This window comes from Pogoniulus pusillus, chromosome 6 (assembly GCF_015220805.1).
Source record: "Pogoniulus pusillus isolate bPogPus1 chromosome 6, bPogPus1.pri, whole genome shotgun sequence".
In the NCBI taxonomy this organism is placed as follows: Eukaryota; Metazoa; Chordata; class Aves; order Piciformes; family Lybiidae; genus Pogoniulus; species Pogoniulus pusillus.
Window position 1 is genome coordinate 34,007,696 of NC_087269.1, and position 22,539 is coordinate 34,030,234.

The 22,539-nt window shown below is 41.6% G+C and overlaps 1 protein-coding gene across 14 annotated transcripts in view; it reads right to left on the reverse strand.

Moving 5' to 3' along the window:
* ANK3 (ankyrin 3) overlaps positions 1 to 22,539 on the reverse strand; it is a 430,392-nt gene that overhangs the window by 223,414 nt on the left and 184,439 nt on the right. For 12 of the 14 annotated variants that reach the window (XM_064145166.1, XM_064145164.1, XM_064145160.1 and 9 more), the window contains exon 1: positions 14,343 to 14,967. The exons of the other annotated variants lie outside the window; for them this stretch is intronic. In XM_064145166.1, the coding sequence (XP_064001236.1) occupies positions 14,343 to 14,456 (114 nt within the window). In that variant the 5' untranslated portion in view covers positions 14,457 to 14,967. Of the gene's footprint in view, positions 1 to 14,342; positions 14,968 to 22,539 lie in introns of those variants that run through there. 14 annotated transcript variants of the gene reach the window in all.

The following is a 22,539-nucleotide window of genomic DNA, read 5'->3' on the forward strand; positions in this document are numbered from 1 at the left end:
CTCTAATGCTTATATTACTCTTTCCTCTTCTTCCACCAATCTGACTTATTTTAAAATCCACCAGCTTTGTCTGTTATCTGAGTTAGGCAGTAAACAAGGAGAAAGTGGTAGTTTTGCTGATGGGAACAAAGGGCTACAATTTTGAGCAGCCTCCCTGAGGGTCTTACTTGGTCGCAGCATCTCCTGGCTTTTCAACCCAAGGCAGATTGTGCATGTGGCCTTTCAAGATGAATTTACTGCACATATTCAGCAGCTCTCCTGATTGGACCTATGACTTGGTCACATTTCAGTGAGTTTAGCTTCAAGGAAAAGAGGCACACAGGTCAACAAGAAGATACATACAACATTACAAAACACAACACATTTAACCCCATGCCCTTCTAATACCAGAAATCAGACAGTTTCCCTGGACATTGGCTGGGCAAAACAAAAACCATTCTCAGAGAGCTTTACAAAATCTTTGTGAAGAGCACACGTTTCTGTCTGCAGCTTAACTAGTAGGGTTATGAGGGTGGTGAGAGTCTGGAATCACAGAATCACAGAACGTTAGGGGTTGGAAGCAAATCTGAAAATCGATCCAGTCCAACTGCCCTGCCAGAGCAGCATCACCCAGAGCAGGTCACACTGGAACACATCCAGGCCGGTTTTGAATGTCTGCAGAGAAGGAGACTCCACAACCTCTCTGAGCAGCCTGCTCCAGGGTTCTGTCACCTCCACCGTGAAAACATTTGTCTCTATGTTTACATGCAACCTCCTCTGCTCCAGCTTGCTCCCACTGTCCCATGTCCTATCACTGGACATCTCTGAGATGGCTCCATTGTCGTAACACTCACCCTTCACATCTTTATAAACATGAAAGAGGTCATCTCTCAGTCTCCTTGTCTCCCAGCTAAACAGACCCAGCTTCCTCGGCCTTTCCTCATAAGGAAGATGTTCCACTCCCTTAGTCGTCCTTGTGGCTCTGCGCTGGACTCTCAAGCAGTTCTATGTCTTTCTTGATCTGAGGGGCCCAGAACTGGACACAGTATTCCAGATGCAGCCTCACCAGGGCAAAGGGGGAGGAAAACCATTCTCAACCTACTAATCACTCCCTTTCTAATATACTCCCAGATGTCATTGGCCTTCTTGGCCATTAGGGCACACTGCTGGCTCATAGTCATCTACCAGGACCCCCAAGTCCCTTTCCTCTGTGCTGCTCTCCAACAGGTCAGTCCCCTACCTATACTGGGCTGTGGGGCTGTTCTTTCCCAGATGCAAGGCTCTGCACTTTTTGTTCAAGTTCTCCCTGCCCAGCTCTGCAGCCTGTGGAGCTCTGGCTGAATGGCAGCACAGCCCTCAGGCTGTCAGCCACTCCTCCCAGTTTGGTGTCATCAGCAAACTTGCTGACTGCACTCCATGCCCTCATCCAGGTCATGAACATATTGGGTAATACTGGTCCCAGTACAACCCCCTGAGGGACTCCACTAGATACAGGCCTCCAACTAGACTGTACCATTGACCACAACTCTCTGATTTTTAACCTTCAACCCCTTCCCAATCCACCTTGCTACCCAATCATCCAGATTACACTTCCTCAGTTTAGCTGCAAGGATGATGTGGGAAACAGTGTCAAATGCTTTACTGAAACCATGATAAACCACATCTACTGCACCACCATTACCTATCCACCTGGTTATGCCCTCACAAAAGACTGTCAGATTGGTCAAACATGACTTTCCCCTTGTAAAGCCATGCTGACTGCTCCTAGTGACCCTCTTATCCTAGTTATGCCTTGAGAGAGAGCACCAAAGATAAGTTCTTCCATCACCTTTCCAGAGATAGAGGTGGGGCTGACCAGTCTGTAGATACCTGGGTCCTCCTTCTTGCCCTTTTTGAAGAGTGGATTGGCATTTGCTTTCCTCCAGTCCTCAGGCACTTCTTTTGTTCCCCATGACTTACCAAAGATGATGGAGAGTAGCCTTCCACCAGTTCTCTCAGTACCCACGGCTGCATCCCATGAGGACCCATGGATTTATAGGTATCCAGGCTGCCCAACTGCTCCCTAACCCAATCCTCATCAACCAAGGAAGACTCCCCTCCTTTATCCTGACTTCCTCACAGGCCTGGTGCTTCTGAGGACAGTGCCAATGGCGTAGATGGAGACAAAGAAGGCATTGAGCAACTCCATCTTCTTTGTATCCCCTGTCCCCAGGGCATCCAACTCATTCAGCAGTGGGCCTACATTTCCTCTAGCATTAGTTTTTTCCTGCAATGCATTTAAGAAGCCCTTTCTGTTGTCCTTGACTTCCCTTACAAGGTTTAATTCCAAGGAGGCCTTAGCTCTCTTAGATGCCTCCCTGCACGTCTAACACCAGTCTTCTACTTCTCTCAAGTAGAGGCCAGCCTTTCCACCTATAGCCTAGAGACTCTCCTCTTCCACTTAAGTTTGCTCAGCAGTTCCCCATTTAACAATGCAGGCTGCATGGATTCCCTTCTTGATTTCCTACCCATTGGGTATAGGTTCCCCAGGGTAGCTGTGGATGCCTCTTCCTTCAGTGTGTTCAAGGCCAGCCTGTAGGAGGCCTTGAGCAGCCAAGTCTAATTGAGAGGCACACCTGCCCATGGCAGGCAGATTGGAGAAGATGATCTCTAAGGTTCCTTTCAACCCAATCTGTTCTAGTCATTCTAGCAGAGCCTTTAGCCAATGCCTTGGAATGCTACAGAAAAGAAAATTAATCTAAGTACACAGTTAATATCAAATGCCATAATTAGAATCATTACCATGCATGGTTCCTCTCCACCAAAAGCTTTTCAGTAACCCTATACTTCTTTAAGAAACACATTTCTCCTCCAGAATCATGGCAAGACACCAGCAAAAATGTTCCTGAGACCTGTGGATGCCACCAAGAGGTCACACACCAGGTCAGCACTGAGCAGCTCCAAGGTCATTAAAAAAAACTACTAACTCTGTGCAAGTCTTACTTGGCAGCAAAGGTCCTTACTCAAAACATGCAGAATATGTTCCGTATCGAGAACAGAAGAATACTCAGTGCTTGCCATTTGAAAAGAGATCCTTAAAATGCACAGGAAAAATATGGAAGTAATTTACATAATGAAAAAACAGATATTAAATAAACTGTTCATGATCAAACCCACTCTGCAGAAGAACCCCCAACACTTTGTTGCTTGGATGACTTGGAAGTTTGCATACATTGATCTTTTATGTGGGTAGCGTGTGCTGAGTGTGCAAAACATTTGTTAAGCCTTCTTTAAGCATAACCAGGCATTCTGATATTACAAATAAGGTAGACAGGAAGCTATCAGATAGGCACATCAAACAACATACACTTTCCCATAAGTGCTAAAAAGCGTTGGCTGTTCCTCAGGCTGTCCTACTTTAAAACTTTGATTGTGCACCCACTGTCATGAGAGATGTTTTCCTCTCAACATCTTTTTTAATCTTTTCAGACTGGTAGAAAAACAGCAGTCTTTAGTTATCAGAATTTTGATATTTAACAGCTTCAAAGTGCTGGTGGTTTCAAATTAAATCAAGTGTTAAGAAAAACCAGGACTGCAGGTATCTAGTGCATTCATTCCTTCTCCTCAAAGATGTTTTCTTTGCTTAGTGTGTAAAAAATGTAGAAAAGGAAGCCTTTCCCACTCACTTCTCAGAAATATTTTGCTATGAGGTGTTTCAACTCTTCTGAGTCTTGTGTGAGAAAAAGGAAACCATCCACATCCACCCTTCAGAACGTACTGTCTGATACTGCCAAGCCAAAGAAAGCCTCTTTGACAGAGGTTCCCTCTACACTACAGGAAAATGTTGTGTTTACTCATCACTAGATTGAGGGTCTTGTTTTAACTTACTGCACCATGAAGTGCTTGGTACCCATCTGTCGTCTCATGGGGGACCTTTCTCTTCAGGTGTGGAGAGTACCCCAGGCTTATTCACCTGTGTTTCAACATCTAGGCAGCAGCCTATTTCTAAATAACAGCTGCATTAATTTTCCTAGAGAATGGGCACAAAAATATTAGCCGCAGGACCAGGAATGATTGCTAGATCCATACAAATCTGAAGCGTGCAGGAGAACAGGTTAGACTCAGATCACCCAGACACTGATGTCTCCTCATAGACCAATGGGGAATTCAGCTGATGAGAGGTTGCAAATGATAAACATTAAGCTAGTGATTAATGAATGGGAAATGATTGCAATTGTGGAGATACCATGATAGGATGCAGAAGGTGTGGTGATGCTGTTACAGGAAAAAGAAATAAAAAGCTGTGTGGGAGAAAATAAAGCTATTCAAGCTATGAAGGAATCTCATCCAAAGCTGTGAATGCTTATATTTAGAAGATACTCTGATTACAGTTCTGGAAAAACAAATTGAAACTCAGTGTCTCAGTTCCACCTTTGTCTTCTGTTAGTAAAATGCCCTGCAAACTCCTGTTTACTGTTGGGATGTGGAGGGAATACCTATCCAGTGGATATTGTACAACTTTGCTTTTCCATGGGTTCCCAGAGAACACCTCTAGATGGGTAAGCTTGGGGACAGCATATTGGACGTGTCACTAGAAAGGACAATGCACCAGCTAGCTGTGACAATCTTGCTTAGTTGAGGGGAGTTATCAGGAGTTATTCCATGTTCTAACTTTAACAGGCAATCTCCCAGAACATGAACCTGTGTGCTGAACAGAAAGTAAATTCCACAGCTCTATCTTCTACTAACACCAAACAGGGCAGGCAACATCACAGTGTATTAGAGGTGAGCCCTGAACACTGTGCAGAGATTGTGGGTGATACTTAAAAAGATGTTGAGGTGCTGGAACATGTCCAGAGAAGGGCAACAAAGCTGGTGAGGGGCCTGGAGCACAAATCCTATGAAGAGAGGTTGAGGGATCTGGGCCTGTTTAGCCTGGAGAAGAGGAGGCTCAGGGGTGATCTTATTACTGTCTACAACTACCTGAAGGGGCATTGTAGCCAGGTGGGGGGTGGCCTTTTCTCCCAGGCAACCAGCAATAGAACAAGGGGACACAGTCTCAAGTTGTGCCAGGGTAGGTATAGGCTGGATATTAGGAAGAAGTTCTTCACAGAGAGAGTGATTTCCCATTGGAATGGGCTGCCCAGGGAGGTGGTGGAGGCACCGTCCCTGGGGGTCTTCAAGAAAAGACTGGATGAGGCACTTAGTGCCATGGTCTAGTTGATTGGATAGGGCTGGGTGCTAGGTTGGACTGGATGATCTTGGAGGTCTCTTCCAACCTGGTTGATTCTATGATTCTATGATTCTAAGTATCAAAGTTGAAAACAGACTATTGACCTTTTTGATCTCTTCTACCTAACAACTTCTTCCTTCAAATTGTCTTTCCATTTAGAAAAAAAACATTTATAATTCCTTTAGGAATCAGTGGTGGCAATGGAACAAAATCATACTGTAAATAACAGAGGTGAAGAAGCAAATTACTTATATGCCCCCACAGAGAAGTTCACACTTCTGCAAGCATCGCTAACAGCTTCATGGCCAGTTTCCTCCTAAGGACCCAGACCTGGGGTGAGCCTGGCTTTCCAGGAGCCACTGCAGAGCAGCAAAGGAAACACAGCTGCTCTGAAACCAAATGTTTGCCTTGCAGCACCAGGTGAGCCCTCTCAGTGTCAGTGCTACCTAACACAGATGGGGATATTCGCTCTGGGAAGCAGGGACATTTTGGAGATGGACTGGTGCAAGAAGACAGGCCAGGGAGTCGCAACAAAGCCCTGATCACCTCTCTTTCTGCCCTTGCCCTGCAAACACCACACTCCCATAAGTACATGCATATGTACATTACATCTATGCATAAGTACATTACATATGTGCTTTGCTGTGTATAAACCCTTTCCTTGTAGAGGGTATGAGTTTTTATACTTAGGTTGAACTCTTCAGCAGACAGAGCACAAAGACACCGTGCAAGCAGCAGTTTACAAAAGCATTATACACACCTTGGCAGATCATATCATCATTAGAAGAAAAGTATTTGTGTTACACCCCAAGGTTACTCCTCAGTACTAGTGAACTGTGAAAGTACTTTAATTCAGATTGGTTAATAGTTGCTTGGAGTCTGTCTGAGTTCAATGATTTGCACAATCATGGTGCTTACTTGTAAAATATGATTATGCAAAACCAGCCACTTCAGTAGCTCCAGGAAATCCTTTCACAGCACTCAAAATTCAGCAACTGCCTACCTCTTTTTCTGACTTCCCTTTCAGACCCTTTATTCCAGCAGAGTCTGGGTACTTAGAAACATCTTATTTCAAAAGGCAGAGGCCACAGGTTAAAGGATAGGGCTGTAGTTCAGATCTGAGCTGATGAGATTTCACAAGAAGAAGAAACACTTCTCTCCTTTCAGAACTACCTTCCATATTCAACAAAAAAAACAAACAACTGGCACACTATACCCTCACCCCATCTATGCACATATGCTCAAAGAGGTATTACAAATGTGTGTGGAACACTTGAATACAATTCAAGCTCAGTTAACAAATAGTGACTTCTCCTTGATATGCACCAAAACAGAGGTGTTCAGAAATCTGCCCAGAATCTACAAACCACAATTTTCTATAAGCCATCACAGAGTGCTTTGCAGAAAGCAGGCAGTGATTTCCAGTGACACTGGATCAAGCATCAAAGTGACACATGGAGACTTTCACAAGGGAAGCACATGACAAGGTCACAGTGGCTTTTTGTGTTTACAAGTTATTAAATGAATGGGTGACACACCTGGGAGCCTTCCTGGCTCTTGGCAGAGATATGGTCACCAGAGACATCAATTTTAATGTTACTGATGAAGATTTTGTTGAGGTAGCCTCCACTAAGCATTATGATATTTGTCATCCTAGGCCCATGAAATAAATGCAGATATTGTGGGTGTATGACTTGTCACAAAGAAGTAGTAAACACCTCATAAAGTATTGACCTTTGTTACCTGTTTGTGCTCATGAGGAATCAACCTGGTAACACAGGCCTTGTATACTACCACTTTTACCAAGAAGTAACTGTTTCTATGAAGTCCCCACAGATGGATAAATATGGAGTAGGTTATATTCTGCATAACTAGAGTATCAGAAACATAAGGGGAAACATTGGGGAGGTTGCAGCCAGGAGGAGGTTGCTCTCTTCTCTCACGTGGCCAGCACCAGAACAAGAGGACACAGCCTCAGGCTGCGCCAGGGGAGATTTAGGCTTGAGGTGAGGAGAAAGTTCTTCACTGAGAGAGTCATTGGACACTGGAATGGGCTGCCTGGGGAGGTGGTGGAGTCGCCGTCCCTGGAGCTGTTCAAGGCAAGATTGGATGTGGCACTTGGTGCCATGGTCTAGCCTTGAGCTCTGTGGTAAAGGGTTGGACTTGATGATCTATGAGGTCTCTTCCAACCTTGGTGATACTGTGATACTGTGTGATAAATGAATGCTTTCTATCTTGTGATTTTCTCTTAAATTATGAGTGATTTTCAATGAAAAATTAGGAAGATTAAAAGATTGGTTGAAGCCTTGAGCAGCCAAGTCTAATTCAGAGACATCACCACTGCCCATGACAGGGAGGTCCAAGTAGATGATTCCCTTCCAACCTGAGCTGTTCAATGATTCTAAAGAGGTTTAAAATTTATGCCTAAACTCTTTAGCTCCCCAATGAGCTAAAACTGTGAATCAAGCACAGCTAAACAACAAAAAAAGTTAAGCAAAATACCTCATTTCAAGTCAGTACAACAAACCATAATGAGTTTTCTAAAAGAACACTCAAGTGAAGGTAACTGTGCAGGATCACAGGTCCTGTATCTTTCTGCAACTACAAAGGTAAAATAAAGTTTTACTTCTGGTGCATAATACAAATTCATTAAACTGCTTGTGTACACGTCAGAGAAAATAATTTAATGTGGGACAAATTCACATTGCTGGTTATAACTTTCCAAATAATGGAGAACTTCAGCACGTTGGTAAAATGATTACTTCCTTGGGAAAAAAAAAATCAATACACCCCAGAGTGAATTTTCTTTGTAATTATCAAGACAATCTTATTTCAGTCTGATTCTACTGCTCACATTAGTCTTACTTGAACAAATACCAAATAAACATTTTGTTGGATTTCTTTTTTTGGTGATTTCCAAACCAAGACAATTTGTCCTCCCCCATGCAGATCAGTAACTGGCCGCTTCACAGTGCATTGGACATCAAAGCAGAGCTCCACACAAACAGCACATTCGGGCAACAGACATACAAGAAATTGGGTTTTTTAAATGTTACATGATCCCAAACATCCATCAGAGATGCCAGGGCCTGATCTGCAGAACGCCCAAAGCTCTTAGCTGAAGCTGCAAGGCTGAAGGATACTTGATGCCTCTGAAAATGAGGACACTACTTTAGCTTGTCTCACTTTCATGCATTGAATTATGCTCTGAAGGCACCTATCATTTCTATTTAATATATAAGAGTAAAGCCTGAGTGAGATAACTGAAGTCAGCAGCAATGTGGGGCAGTTTTATTATCTCAGCTGAGTTCATCACCTGAAGGAGCCTACATACAGTCTAACAGGGAAACATTATTTTGTAGAGTTGCTACAATGCCTAATAGGTTTCCAACTCGATAGGCACGATAAGCCCAGTCCAACCCTCAAGGCGCAGTTCTCTGCGCCTTTTACAATGCAGTCCTGTGCTAACCCTACTGCCTCAGTCAGAGAATTCTCATTACCACTCTACCAGTGGGCTGAAGACCTGTACAAATTACTGAATAGTAGCAAATCCAGCCTGAGCTTGCATTCACATCAACATGGGAATATATCTGGCTCTGTGTGGAAATGAAGTCATTTATTTTTATTTAAAAGCAACTTACAATTCAGACTTATTTCCTCTTCAATTTCTTTCTTCTACCCACATCCAATATACCAAGAGCCTAGTTCCTACCCCTTGCTGCAGTCAAATTAGGTCTGATTGAGTCTAAGACTCAATTTTAGCAGGTGCTCTCTCAGTCAGTTGCACTAGTCGACAAATACTTTGGCTCACAGTGACAAATATTTATCAAATGACCAAGGGGAATTGTATCAAAGTACCCAGGACTTATCCTGAAGCCATCAATTCAGGCAAGCTAAGAGCCTGAAATTAGCAGTGCTTTGACTTTTGGCACAGAGCTGAATATGCATAACTACACAAATTTCTATTTTTCCATAGAAGAAACATTTACTTCTCCCCTTCAGCTTTTCCAATAAATGCAATTAAAACTGCCTGAGTGGGGAAAAAAAAACCCTCCATTAATATCAACCAGGTAGATGAAACAGTGCTGATAACACTGAGTGTTCAGTTCTAAATCTAGTCAGCTGGCCAATCTTCCTATAATGGCAAGGTCACCCATTGTTAGTCCTCCCTCTTCCCCATCTTCTCCCACCACGAGCTGCTAACATTAAATGTAACATGATAAATAACCCAAACTGACATTTGCATAAGAACTAATGGCCACCCATTGTGACAAAGCAAACCTGAGGCATCAAGAAGGTGAAGATGAAAACGTGAATGTTCTGAACTTGCCTAAATAAACCTGGACATGTGTGAGAGTGCAAAATTTTTTCCTGAGTTTATAAACAACGAAGTAAGACTAAGCAGTGTCCACTTCAAATGATGCTGTAGTGTTGCCTACACAATACAACACAATCTTTTCATTCCCTTGGGGGTCATCTTCAAAGAAGGAATTGTTTTTCCCAGCTAAATAGAAACTCTTCCACCACCAAAGCCCATGCTGGTAGGAATTCAACACTGCTACCAGATATCCCATCCACCAGTGGCACTAAACATCACAAACTATCTTTCAAGTATTTATTAGATTTGCTTCTGACAGAGCATCATGTCCAAATTCAAGGATGTAACAAAAAATTTCCTAGCACACAGGAAATATTTCCTGAATGAGGTTTTCCTTCAGGTTCTAAATCTACATAATCTTTTCATTTACTTTAGGTCATGTTCTCAGATGTTAGAACATCTGTCAGGTTTGTACCTTACCACAAACAAGTTTAGGAACAATCCTTTGTGCCTGTACTCTCTGTATTGTACAACTGACAAGTTCAGCAGTTCCAAACCCGTGAAATGGATCTCTCTAATGCTGAGATTTGTTTAAAAATCATCAAAATATGAGTCTTAATAAAGGGATGGAGATTTGTACCTGTTACCTGTGTTAAAAACCTTGAAACTCAAATTTCAAGCTTAACCTGATAACTGGTAGACCCGTCTGCACACAAAACATCATAAATTCAAACTCAAGCTGCTATTAAAACCACAAGGCAATTCACCAAAGGAATGTGTGCAGGTCAGAGAAGGAACTATCCCTGTTTTCCTTAAACCTGCTTAACTATCAGTGTGCATCAAATTGTAGAAGCCACTTGCACCGAAGCAGGCCTGAATACATTCTTTCCTCAAGTTAATTGTGATGGTGCAGATGGTGATTTTTATTCAGCCTCATGGCACTTGTACTTGAACCTTGACATGGCTGAGATCTGTAAAACATTTGGCAGCCCTGAGTTAAGAGGAAAGAAAACAGTGGGAGTCTCCTAGCTAGGATATGATAAAGCCCTGCTGGGGTACCACCGCCCTTGGGAGGTGTTTGCAGCTCTGCTACCTTGGGTAGTCCAACACATCTCCCCCAAGCCCTAACATCTGGGAACAGAGACTAGCCCAGAAGATGCACGAGTTCCTTCAAGTTACGTGAGCAGCTGCACACCTACAGGTGGATCGTTCCTGACACAGCACTTCAGTTTCTACCCTTTGGGAACCATAGGGCATCACCATACCTGACAGTTAAGTAAAACCTTCAAATACTGTGAGCCATGTGATGAAATTACCGAGACTTGTGACACTGGCATCCAGTACTTTCCTCACTGCCCACAAGTTTGCAGCAGCAGAGGATGTGACAGCAACAGCCTTTAACATCTTGGAGATGGCAGCACCAGGCTTTTACATTATGATCAAGCTACTCTGTGTTCCCAAAGAACATGCTAGCTCCTGAGCACTACACACAAATGGAAACCACTTCAGTCCTACTGAATATTGCATAAAACATAAATCATTGAGAATGTGCCAAGACCTGCCCTTCTCTTCTACTATGTACTGAACAGAGAAGACCAAAAAAGCAACCAGCGACAAAAGCAGTCAGAGATTTTACCTTTCCTTAGGAACAGCACTGACTAAGCAACTATTTTTTTCCACATATCATTACAGAAGAAGCAGTTTCTAGTTCTCTCAAACCAAACTGTGCACAACAGAGTCACACTATAAGGAATCAAGCAAGCCATCTTATCAATCACTTCGTATTAAGGGTGACTGGGTTTGTGCTGCCATTTAAGGCTCAGGTCTGCCCTTGGGCATGCTCAAACTATTTGCAGTGTAGGACACTGCACAATCGTCCAGAGGCAGATCTGCTCAAAGCTGTAATACAAGCTTGAATAGAACAAATGTGAAACCTGTATAATGCACTGTACTCACTTTGCTTACTGGTCCCCTCCCTTTCTCTTGCATGAATTAAACTCTTTAAGCTTTGAACCTTTGGAAACATCCTGAAATCAGGCAAACAGAAAGAGTGCAGTGGGCTCATAAGGCACAGAAACACAGCATCTCTACAGAGATGAGTGCAGCAATCTGAAAGTATCTCTCACCTCGAAATTCAATGGGATTGTGTACAATACAGGCATTTGATTTGTGTATATTTTTTAAAGGTCATTTGTCTTGGACAAGCCCTGAAGCAAGACTTAACTGAAACATTATTATGCCGTAACTTGCTTAGCCAGTCAAAAGCAGCAAAGTATTACCCTCAGACTGGAATTCTCAAACCAAATAGGAACATCTATCGGGGTGACTGTTGCTGGTGTCATCATGTCTAGGACACTGGGTGCTCTGTCCAGCCTTACTTTCTAGCCATTGGCTGCCTTGGCCTCCTTACTGCATAAATTATCCAGAAACACTGGTGCACTCTGTAGTTCCAGCATGATTGGAAGACCCTAAAGGATATTTCTGTATATTGCTTAAGCAAAAGGTTAGCTTTGTACAGCATCATGTGATAACAAAAAAAAGCCCCGAGTACTGCTTGCTTGTGGGTGGTGCAGAGGAACAAGAAGTGACTCACAACTCATAGTGGAAAAATTGGGGGGAAAAATGTTTTAAATAGTCAGAAAAGTACAAAATGGCAAACCACAATTACTGGGCGTCCTACGCCCTATGTACTAGGTAGCAAAACCATGTCTTCCATATGACAAGACTGATGCCCAATGAATAAATGTTAACTGAAACAACTAATGCTTTTTGCCCCATTCTTCTACTAGAAAGAACCCTGGGTCTGTAAAGTCCTAAGGAAACAGAGAAAGGAACTGGATGAAGGTACCAAATTCTAGAGTGACACAAAAGAGGTGTGGAAGAGGGACAAGGAGACCCCAAAAAAGCCTCTGGTGGAGCAAAACTCTCTATTTTATCTCATTCTTAAGATGTAGAAATAAAACATTGGAAAAAAATCCACACACCTGAGATTAATAGGCTGATATTTATCCATGTGCCACTCTGGTTGCTAAGAGATTTGCTTTCTACAGCACTGTGTTGTATAAACAATAAAAGCATTTTTGTCCACAAAGCAATTGTCTCACCTCACTGAATCAAGAGCCTCTCACTGCCACATCCTTTCTATATTGTTCTGAGAAAGCACCCTCAGACAAAGACGGTATAAGGATATGTTTGGACGTGCTATTGTTAAACTTGAGCACATTAAGTACAGCATGGGCTCCCTGCATCACGAGTAGAGTTACCTGAGAGACTACACATTTTCGCTCACAAGGCATAGTTAAATATGGGTTGACAGGACAGCTCCTAAAAAATCTTAGCTGCTCTAATGGTTTTCAGCTAGGATGAAAAAAATCTGTACTGATAGCTACACTACAGATCTGCACATAACCTAAACAGGAAACAAGAAAAATATTAGTAATTTAGGCCAGTTTAGAACAGCAGCACCTCGACATTGGCCCCAAAGGCAGAATCTTATTTTCACACTTTCCTCTATATTGGAAGATGATTCAGAAAATCTGTATGTATACATTCACACAGAAAAAAATACCTACAGTTAACACGCTGCAGTACACTCACTGCAGCCATCTAAACATCCCCTTAATGTGCTCGCTAGAACAGAAGGCAGTGGGTTTCTTAGAGCTTTTCATTATCTATAGTACTGCTATGGCAAGGGGGAAAAAAAAGAGAGAGAGAGAGAGAGAGAGAAAAGGGCAGGGAAATGCTGACTCTCACCCAACCAAAAGATGCACATATGTTAGAGGAAATCTACATGTCATTTAGGAAGCACATGTACTGCTTCTCTGAGCATATGAAGATTATTCAATCCCCCCCTTAGGGGGATTTCACAAAGGCACACAGAAATACTACATACCAGGTTTCTGTTAAGGCTTCTTATTGTGTTCTTGGAATTTATAATAAAATAGAGCCAAAGTCAAGCTATCATGGCAGGGCCTTATTTCTATGGAGCAGAGTACAAGGTGTCATTTTTAAGGACATATCCAGTGAGCTGCCAAAGTGGCTGGCCTCTTTACCCGTCGTTATGTCACAAACCATAACTACTTCACTTTATACCTCAGAGAGGAACAGTAAGACTAGAATCACACAGAGGCTCCTGAGCTGAACAATGAGCAATGCAGTGCCTAGTGAATTTTTCAGATCCTAGTTTGCTGGAGGGTTTTCTGCAGCTAGGACAAATCTACAGCAGAGAAAAACCAAGCTCTGCAACCTCAGTCACATATTTCCCTAACAAAAGAAAGTTGCTAACAACAGATTGCTGCAGTTTAAATACCTGAAATGGTTCATCCTTAGGAAAAGAGAGAAACGCCAAAACATCTAATTTCTCTAACGCTATCCCAAACCCGGGTATTTCAGAAGTCAAACATGTGACAGAATCCCAACACAAAGAAAAAAGAAATAAATCTGTCTCCACACACATCCCTTTTAAGTACATGCATGCAAGGCTAAACTATCATGCTTTTAAACCTACAAGAAGAGTCAGCATTTAGCCTCACATCACGGTTACAAACTATTTTCAACTCGCAGACAGTTTGCATATCACAGTAGCACAAGTGATTTATCCGGGAAATGAAAGCACACCTTCTGCATCATCACTGCAATCAACTAATATCCAATTAAACATTCAATCGCTTTGCAAAGCCCACAGCTGAGGTTATCAATGCTATTTTACAACGCTAACAAATTACTCCCACAGCTACCAAGTTACACGCAAGAACGAGCTTCGATACTTGGATTGCTAGGTAAAGAAATTAAAACAAAAGAATCCCTGTCAGAATTTGGCACAGATCTAGATACCTTTTTCTTCCGATCCCGGGATCTTTTCCTGTGTTTTCTTTTTTTCTCAGTTTCTTCTTCAGCATTAATTTCTAAATCCCTGTTTTTCTTTAACTGTGATGCTGCGTGAGCCATAATGCATTAAAAATCCTTTACAACAATGCTCCCTTGCAAAAGGTGATTTCCTCGGGCACCTTTAGCCAGCCCTTACAGCAAATGTTCCAGTGATTGGAAGGAAATCTGTGCCCAGAGCCAGGAACACATTCAGGCTTCAGAGATCTCACAGAAGCTTGCAGTCACTACAAAAATACATAGTTGCAGATTTCTTCCTATACCTTTCTGTACCTGACGGCTTATAAACCAGTGCAGCCATCGTAATGCATTTAACGTAATGAAAAAGACAGCTGGGACAGAGAAAGCTGTATTATGGCTGTATCCCCTGCCACCAGCTGGAAGTGTCTAAGTGACTCCACCGAAGGGGGAATGCTGAAAAGGAGCGCTTTCTATTAAACCAGATTCCAGAACAATAACATATGCTGCATTGTAGCTTCTTCACTAATCTTAAAGCACGTTTTAAAAAGCCGTTGAAAACTGCAGCGCTGAGGATGTACGTCTCTCAGCTAGTTTTCTCTGCTGAGCCATTTAACCTATCATGAAATGGAGCAGCTCCTACTTTAGGTTAACTGCTGATGGTGACAAAAAATGAAATAAAAATTTCTTTTTGCCATGGAGACCCTGACTGCCTTATGCAGAAAACAATGCATGCATTGCCATATCTTAACACTGTGTCCTTTATACCCACTTCTCAATTGCAATATATTTTGTGACAGAGGATGACAGAAAGCCCTGTTGTCTTTCTCCTACCCCCACCCCCACCCCCTTTTTGTGTGTGTTTTTTTGTGAGGTTTGTGGTGGGATTTTTTTTCTTTCACATATATACATACTTATTACAACACATCACACAGAAAGAAAGATGCAATAGCACTGGCGTGTGTGAAACAGGCATTCAATTCATGGGAGATTTCCTGGCACTGTTCTTTGACGTGGCCAGAAAGGGAAATCGGCACTATTTCCACGTAGTTAGAAATGTACTTTTAGGCTTTTATGTCAAGGCTTGCTTCAATCATCTTACTATTTTTGCCACCTGAGTCCTGAATGACTGCAGCTTTTGAATATTCATTATGGGAGGTAAAATAGCAGCAGTATTAAGGCCTGCAGGAGGATCCCTCACTAGGACGAACACAGAGCAGGCATCTAGTAAATAAGGAACCATATTTTTCCCACCACAAACATGAACATTCAGCAGCTTGCATCAAGACTGCTGTTTTTAACCTTTCCCAGTATTCCTAGTAGCATACTTTGCAGTAATGAAGAGCGGCGTTTTAAGGCAGCCTGATTTGTTTCGGATAAGAACCAAAATTCTCCACAAGTGAAAGCAGTGTAGTTTTACATGATCCTAGCATTTCTTTCCAGAAGGGAAAAAAACAAACAAACAAAAAAAACAAACCAGAATTTGTCATAAAAATAAAGTGAAATTTTAATTTAGCCAAACTGGATCAAATCTTCAGAGTGCAGCATAAAACCCAGAGGAGTCTCATGGGATTGTAGATATTCTTCCTCCTAACTTGAGAGACATTTTCTGAATCCAGGCTGCTGAGGTCCCATAAATGACACTTCCATTGGTTTAGTTTTCACATAACATGGCTGAAAGTGAAATAACCTTTTAAATACCCAAACCAGAAACTACTTTGAAGACACTGTAGAAATTGTCCAAAAGGCAGCACATAGTATGCTCATTGTCTGCTGTTCACAGGCTAACAAACTGGGGCTTAAAAGGTGTTTATTTTGGAATGACTTTCAAGAAATGCACAAGTATGGAGGCCACAGTTATGTGACATTAGAGATCTTTCTTCCTGATGCAGTAAAAATCACAGGTTCCTGCTCGCACCCAAAACTCCCTGTACCTCTGCCTACTCCTCTTTCACATTTGAAAGGCCTCATACAAAGCTGCCTTTGGAAAGGTGTGGAAAGAGGAGTGCTGCAGTTGGGCAATGCGTAGTTTTGAATCAGAAGTAAATACCCACTGCTTCATGTGCTCAAATAAACACATTTCTGTTTTTAAAGTTGCAAAGATTATATCTAAAGGATGCCCAGAGCATGCTTTCAACTGTAAGGCATAAATGCAAGCATTCAAAAGCCACATTCTGGGAGGTGGCTGGATTTTGGCCCAGCTCTTCAGTTGAAGCACAGGGCAACAGTGGGAAGGCTCTGATGTACCACAGAAGACCTACTGGAAAGCAGAAGTGAATAAAGTTGCTTTTTTAAGTGTGCTGGAGACTCACAGAATCATATAATTGTTTCAGCTGGAAAAGACCTCTAAGGTTGTTGAGTCCAACCATCAACCTAAGACCATCACAGCTATTAAACCAAGTCCCAAAGTGCCATGTTCATGCATTTCTTAATCATCTCCAGGGACAGTGACTCCACCAGCAACCTGGGCAACCTATTCCAATGCATGACCATGCTTTCAGTAAAGAAATTTTCCCTGATATCCAGTCTAAACTTCCCCTAGCACACTTTCAAGCATTCTCTCTCCTTCTGTCACCTGATACCAGGGAGAAGGCATCTCAAGGAGGCTGGTGGAGAAGCTGTCAAGTTTTGGCTGGAAATGGATTCTGACTTTTGCCTATTTAAAAATAAAATAAATTAAAAGTTTAAAGGAAAATAAAAAGGAAAAAACAATGAAAGGAAAAGCTCCCAAGGCTTCACTTTCTACCTCATAGGCTGCCTGCATAACCTTGGCAGCTATTCTCTCTGAAGCTCAGTTCTTTCTCCACAAAATAAGTTGACATTAGATCCCCTCTGAGAGAATAGAGTTATTAGCAAGGAAGCACCTGGAAGATACAGCAGGACTGGAACTGAAAATTAATTCAACAAAATTCAATAGGATCCCTCTTATTCCCCGCACATTTCCATCTGGATTTGGAAGATTTCATGTCTTAGGAAACCAGCTTCTTATACAAGTCACAAATGAAGTGAATACTGCTGTCATTCACCACTTGCTAGCTAATCCTGTGATGTTCCATAAACCTTTTAACCACAGTAGCCTGTAATTTATGCCTAAATAACCTCATTAGGTGGAAATACAAAGGATTTATTATAATGTGTTTTATATTTGAAATACTTGAAGCACACTTTAAAAAATGTTGGCACACAATAATATGCATCCATGCACACAGCTTAGATGTCCAAATGCCACCTTATGTACAGGCAATCTTCTATCCAGGTAGAAAGCAGCCTAAGATTTTATTAATGAGAATAACTCTAACAAGTGAAGATAGTAATTCAGGTCTCCCAATCCTTTGAAATATGCATAAGTGCAAGGATTTTTTCTGTCAGCCAAGCCTGCTTGATCCCAAATATCTTTTCAGCTAATTAGCCAACTGGACCAAACATGTAGGTGTTTTTTATGTGGATTACAATCCCTACTTGAACTGCAGAGTCTAAATTCCTCCTGAAATAGATTTCAGAAAGAAAAAAAAAAGGAGGGGGGGGGAAGTCTTCAGGCTAGGATTTTGAGAATTATGTCTTAGCTAGTAAAGCAACAGATTGAAAAAAAATACTCTTAGAGTTGGAGCAATACTAGCAAGATTTTGTGCATCTTGCAGGCCAGAACAGATTCGCATAGAAAAGATGCTACAAAAACGGTGTAAGAGATTCAGACCCCTGTGGAAAAGACTCTGTATGTGTACAACCTCTCCTTTTGGGGAATTGGTGAACTGGTATCATTCACTGGAAGCTGATATGAAACTGCCAGACCCCTGTGGAACAGGCTCTGTATGTGTACAACCTCTCCTTTTGGGGAATTGGTGAACTGGTATCATTCACTGGAAGGTGATCTGAAACTGCCAGACCTCTGTGGAACAGACTCTGTATGTGTACAACCTCTCCTTTTGGGGACATGGTGAACTGGTATCATTCACTGGAAGGTGATCTGAAACTGCCAGACCCCTGTGGAACAGACTCTGTATGTGTACAACCTCTCCTTTTGGGGACATGGTGAACTGGTATCATTCACTGGAAGGTGATCTGAAACTGCCAGACCCCTGTGGAACAGACTCTGTATGTGTACAACCTCTCCTTTTGGGGACATGGTGAACTGGTATCATTCACTGGAAGGTGATCTGAAACTGCCAGACCCCTGTGGAAAAGACTCTGTATGTGTACAACCTCTCCTTTTGGGGAATTGGTGAACTGGTATCATTCACTGGAAGCTGATATGAAACTGCCAGATGAAAGTTGGATGAAAAGTGAATGTTTTCATGCCAGATGTGTCATAACTTACTTCAAGGGAATTTGGTACTGGAAAACTTCATTAAGTGCTTTTTTTCAGATTTCAGTGAAATAATTAAGCTATTTGATTTCATCTATAATTACACAGTTAACGAAATGCCAGTGAATGTTTCAGCACAATCCATAGGATCCTGATAAAGGTATGGAGAAAGGTAAACTGCATCTTACTTGAACAATGGGAAACTTACAATTTCTATTAGCACAATGATAACATCTACTTAGCTTCACCTACTCACAATGTTGTAATAATGGCTGGGAACTGATTTTATCAACTTGTGTGCTAGTTTGAAGCAGGCTAGAATGTTTTGGTGAGAAGAACTGGATTACAGGCTGTAAAAGGAAAACAGTGGCGATGTCTACTTCCCTCATAGGCTTACTGAGATGTATAGGAACAAGAAATAAAAGCATAGATAATCACTCTCACTGGAGCTGCTGGCTGAGCTGCATCTTACTGTCTAACCTCACCCTCCATTTTGGACTAATCCACTTTGCTTCCCAACCCCTGGTCCAAACCTCTATTCTTCCTTGGGACTGGGGTAAGGTTGAGAGGGGTAGGGGGAAGGTGCAGGGGTGGTTGAGAGCCCCTCCTGGGGACTCAGGTTTCTGGGAGGGGAGCTGTGTTTGTGTATTACCTTTTACCTTGTATATTTCTGTCTATAACTATATATATACTGTAAAAAGCTGCTTGTATATTGTGCTAGCTGTAAATATAAGCTTCATTCCTATTTCCAGAGCTGGCTGAGTCTAGTCTGGGTGATTTCCAAAGTGTGTGGGGGGCGGGGAACACCCAAACCATCACAACTGGGAAGTGCAGTGTGCCGTTCGGTGTAGTTTAAGCTACTGATCCAATTCTTAAAGAGAGACTCAAGAGAGACTGTGTGAAACATTATTAGTACACAACATTGAGACACATCTTGACAAACACACAGGAAGTGTGGGGGGCAGAGAGGGAAATAGCTTGTGATTTAGTTATTTGAGTCAATTGATCCATAAGGCAGAAGTTCGTAGAGCAAAGATGGCACCATCACTTTTACATTTATTTCAAATGGTTATGCAGGATGAGAAAGAAAAAGAAAGGGGAAAAAAAAAGATGAGACAATTATGAAAATTTTGGGTTACTCTAATATGTCAGAACATAGATGTACAAAAATCTAATAATCTCTTTTATGGAAGATGGAGCATCCTAGAAACATTTAATATTTATTTAGATCACTACAGATCAAAAAAGGCTCATAATCACACAGAGCACTAGAAGGTCACTGTGACAACTCTCAATGATAGCTGAAGTCTGTTTACATTTTCCCAAAGACAAAAAGAAGCATTACAGGTAGAACAGAAGGGCCAGAAAGGTAAATGAAAACACATGAAGAAAAATAAAGCCAACTCTTGTTAGGTTACTCCTAAATTCCTAATTCCTGAGTTATCTGATAGAGAAGAAATTTTAAAGGGAGAAGGAAAGGGAGGTCTATCTGCCACTGTAGCCCTGTTCTGGGTTATTGTATTGTGAGAAGCAGTGGAAGAGAGCAGATAAAAGATAAGAAAGAAGAATGAAACATGCTGGAAATAAGGACAACACTGATTTACTAATTCATTAAAATAATGCTTTGGAAGAAGAGTAAGCAGAAGAGCTGTTAAAAAAAAAAACAACCAACAAACATTTAGATATGAAACTTAGCTAACTCCTAAAAGAACCCTTCAAGAGACTCTCATAAGATTCATTTGCTGACACATTAGACTTTGCAGGCGTTACGTTTCAGAAAACAACCCAAACAAAACAAGATTAAAAGCTTATTTAGCATCCAGTCTTACTTTTTATCTCCTTTTCACACATCTGATATTAGGGCAGAATGGACACATCTCCAAGCATGCAGAAAATTAAGGTCACTAAACAGCAAATAAATGGAAACTAGGAAAAGCCAAGGCCTGTTCTGCCCTTCTGTTTTGCTGCACTGAGTTTTCCTCACCACCTGCCTCTTCTAGCAGAATTCTGCTTTGGCAGCAACAGCCCCAGAGAAACTCTAAAGATACAGAAGAGAGACAGGAAGGAATGCATGCACTATACAGAGATCACTAAATAGCTGAATTGCATTTTATAACACAATATCTAAATTGCATTTATAGCACTTTTACAGTTCTTACTCTGTAACTTCTTTGAATGGACAGGGTAAAATTTAGAACTTTATCAAATTATTTTTTGTTTCTTATTGGAATTCTTTAGGACATACCAACCTAAGAGAAACTTTGGAAACGACACAAATGCGGGGATGTAATGATAATGGTCAGATATTTGGGGCTAAGGGTATTTGTACTTCCTACCAAGAGGCTTACTACTACTTAAATGACCTTTCTGTCCTCACTGGAAACTTAAGCAGAAATTACAATGATTATAAATGTTAAAAAAAAAAACCACCCAAACCAAATAACAACAGCAACAAAACCACAAAACCCCAACAAGCAACAAAAAAACCCCAAACCCACAACTTACCCCACCTCAAAGCTCCTTAAAATCCTTCAAAACACTGACATGGTAAACATTCATGGAACACACTTTTCACTAAGCACTTTCCAGACACATCACCTGCAGCCTTCTGAACTTAAATGAGCCTAAAGCAGCAATCACACTCAAGCAGAATTATGTGCAAAATTACTATTCTTCTGTGCAGGGATGGCATAGTTGGCTTAGCTGATTAAGTTACACCTCCTGCAGTCCAGCATAATGCCAGCATGAGGATGGCTGACAGTAATGGGTTGAGGAACTTCCCCTCCTCTGCCTCTCAATTAAAATTTAGCAGACCACTTTAGATGAGTTGGAAGTAAGATAAAGCTATATTTACAGCACAGCTACATTTACAAGCATATATCACAGTATCATCAGGGTTGGAAGAGACCTCACAGTCTCAAGTTGTGCCAGGGTAGGTATAGGCTGGATATTAGGAAGAAGTTCTTCACAGAGAGAGTGATTTCCCATTGGAATGGGCTGCCCAGGGAGGTGGTGGAGGCACCGTCCCTGGAGGTGTTCAAGAAAAGCCTGGATGAGGCACTTAGTGCCATGGTCTAGTTGATTGGTTAGGGCTGGGTGATAGGTTGGACTGGATGATCTTGGAGGTCTCTTCCAACCTGGTTGATTCTACGATTCTATGATCAAGTCCAACCCTTTACCACAGAGCTGAAGGCTAGACCACAGCATATATATATATACACACAATATTTACAAGTATTTACAATTATATAACATTTAGAAATAAGTCAGAAATCCAAACTCCTTTCAAGACAAACAAAAGAAGCCCAGAAGGGGCTCAACACCACCCTCTCTCTCCCAGACAGAAAATAACCATCAAAGCTTGTTGTCTGTTAGCCAAGATTAGTGGAAGATATTAGAGAGAGAAGAGATCCAAAGGGAACAAGCACTCTGAGCAAAGAGGGACAAGTTGTTTCTACTTTTGGGTTGTTATCCCTTTTAGCAAACCAAGGAATGATATAGACTTAATCATTATATTTTTTTTACAACCAATGATCTAATTTCTCTTATTAGAATATTCCAATGAGCCTCAAACCAGCACACTGACATGTCCATGAATTTGTGACTAATTTCCATTTGGAAATACGAGATTTAAATTAAAAAAAAAACAAACAGCAAAACAAAACAAACCTATCAAATTTGGTTTTCCTTTAAGATTTATATCACAAATTGGGACAGCTGACTCAAAGCTCATTCAACTTACGACCTCAGAGAAGATGGGATAACTGTCCCAGGCCACCATCTAGGCATAGCAAATCATAGAATCATAGAATCAACCAGGTTGGAAGAGACCTCCAAGATCATCCAGTCCAACCTGTCACCCAGCCCTAACCAATCAACTAGACC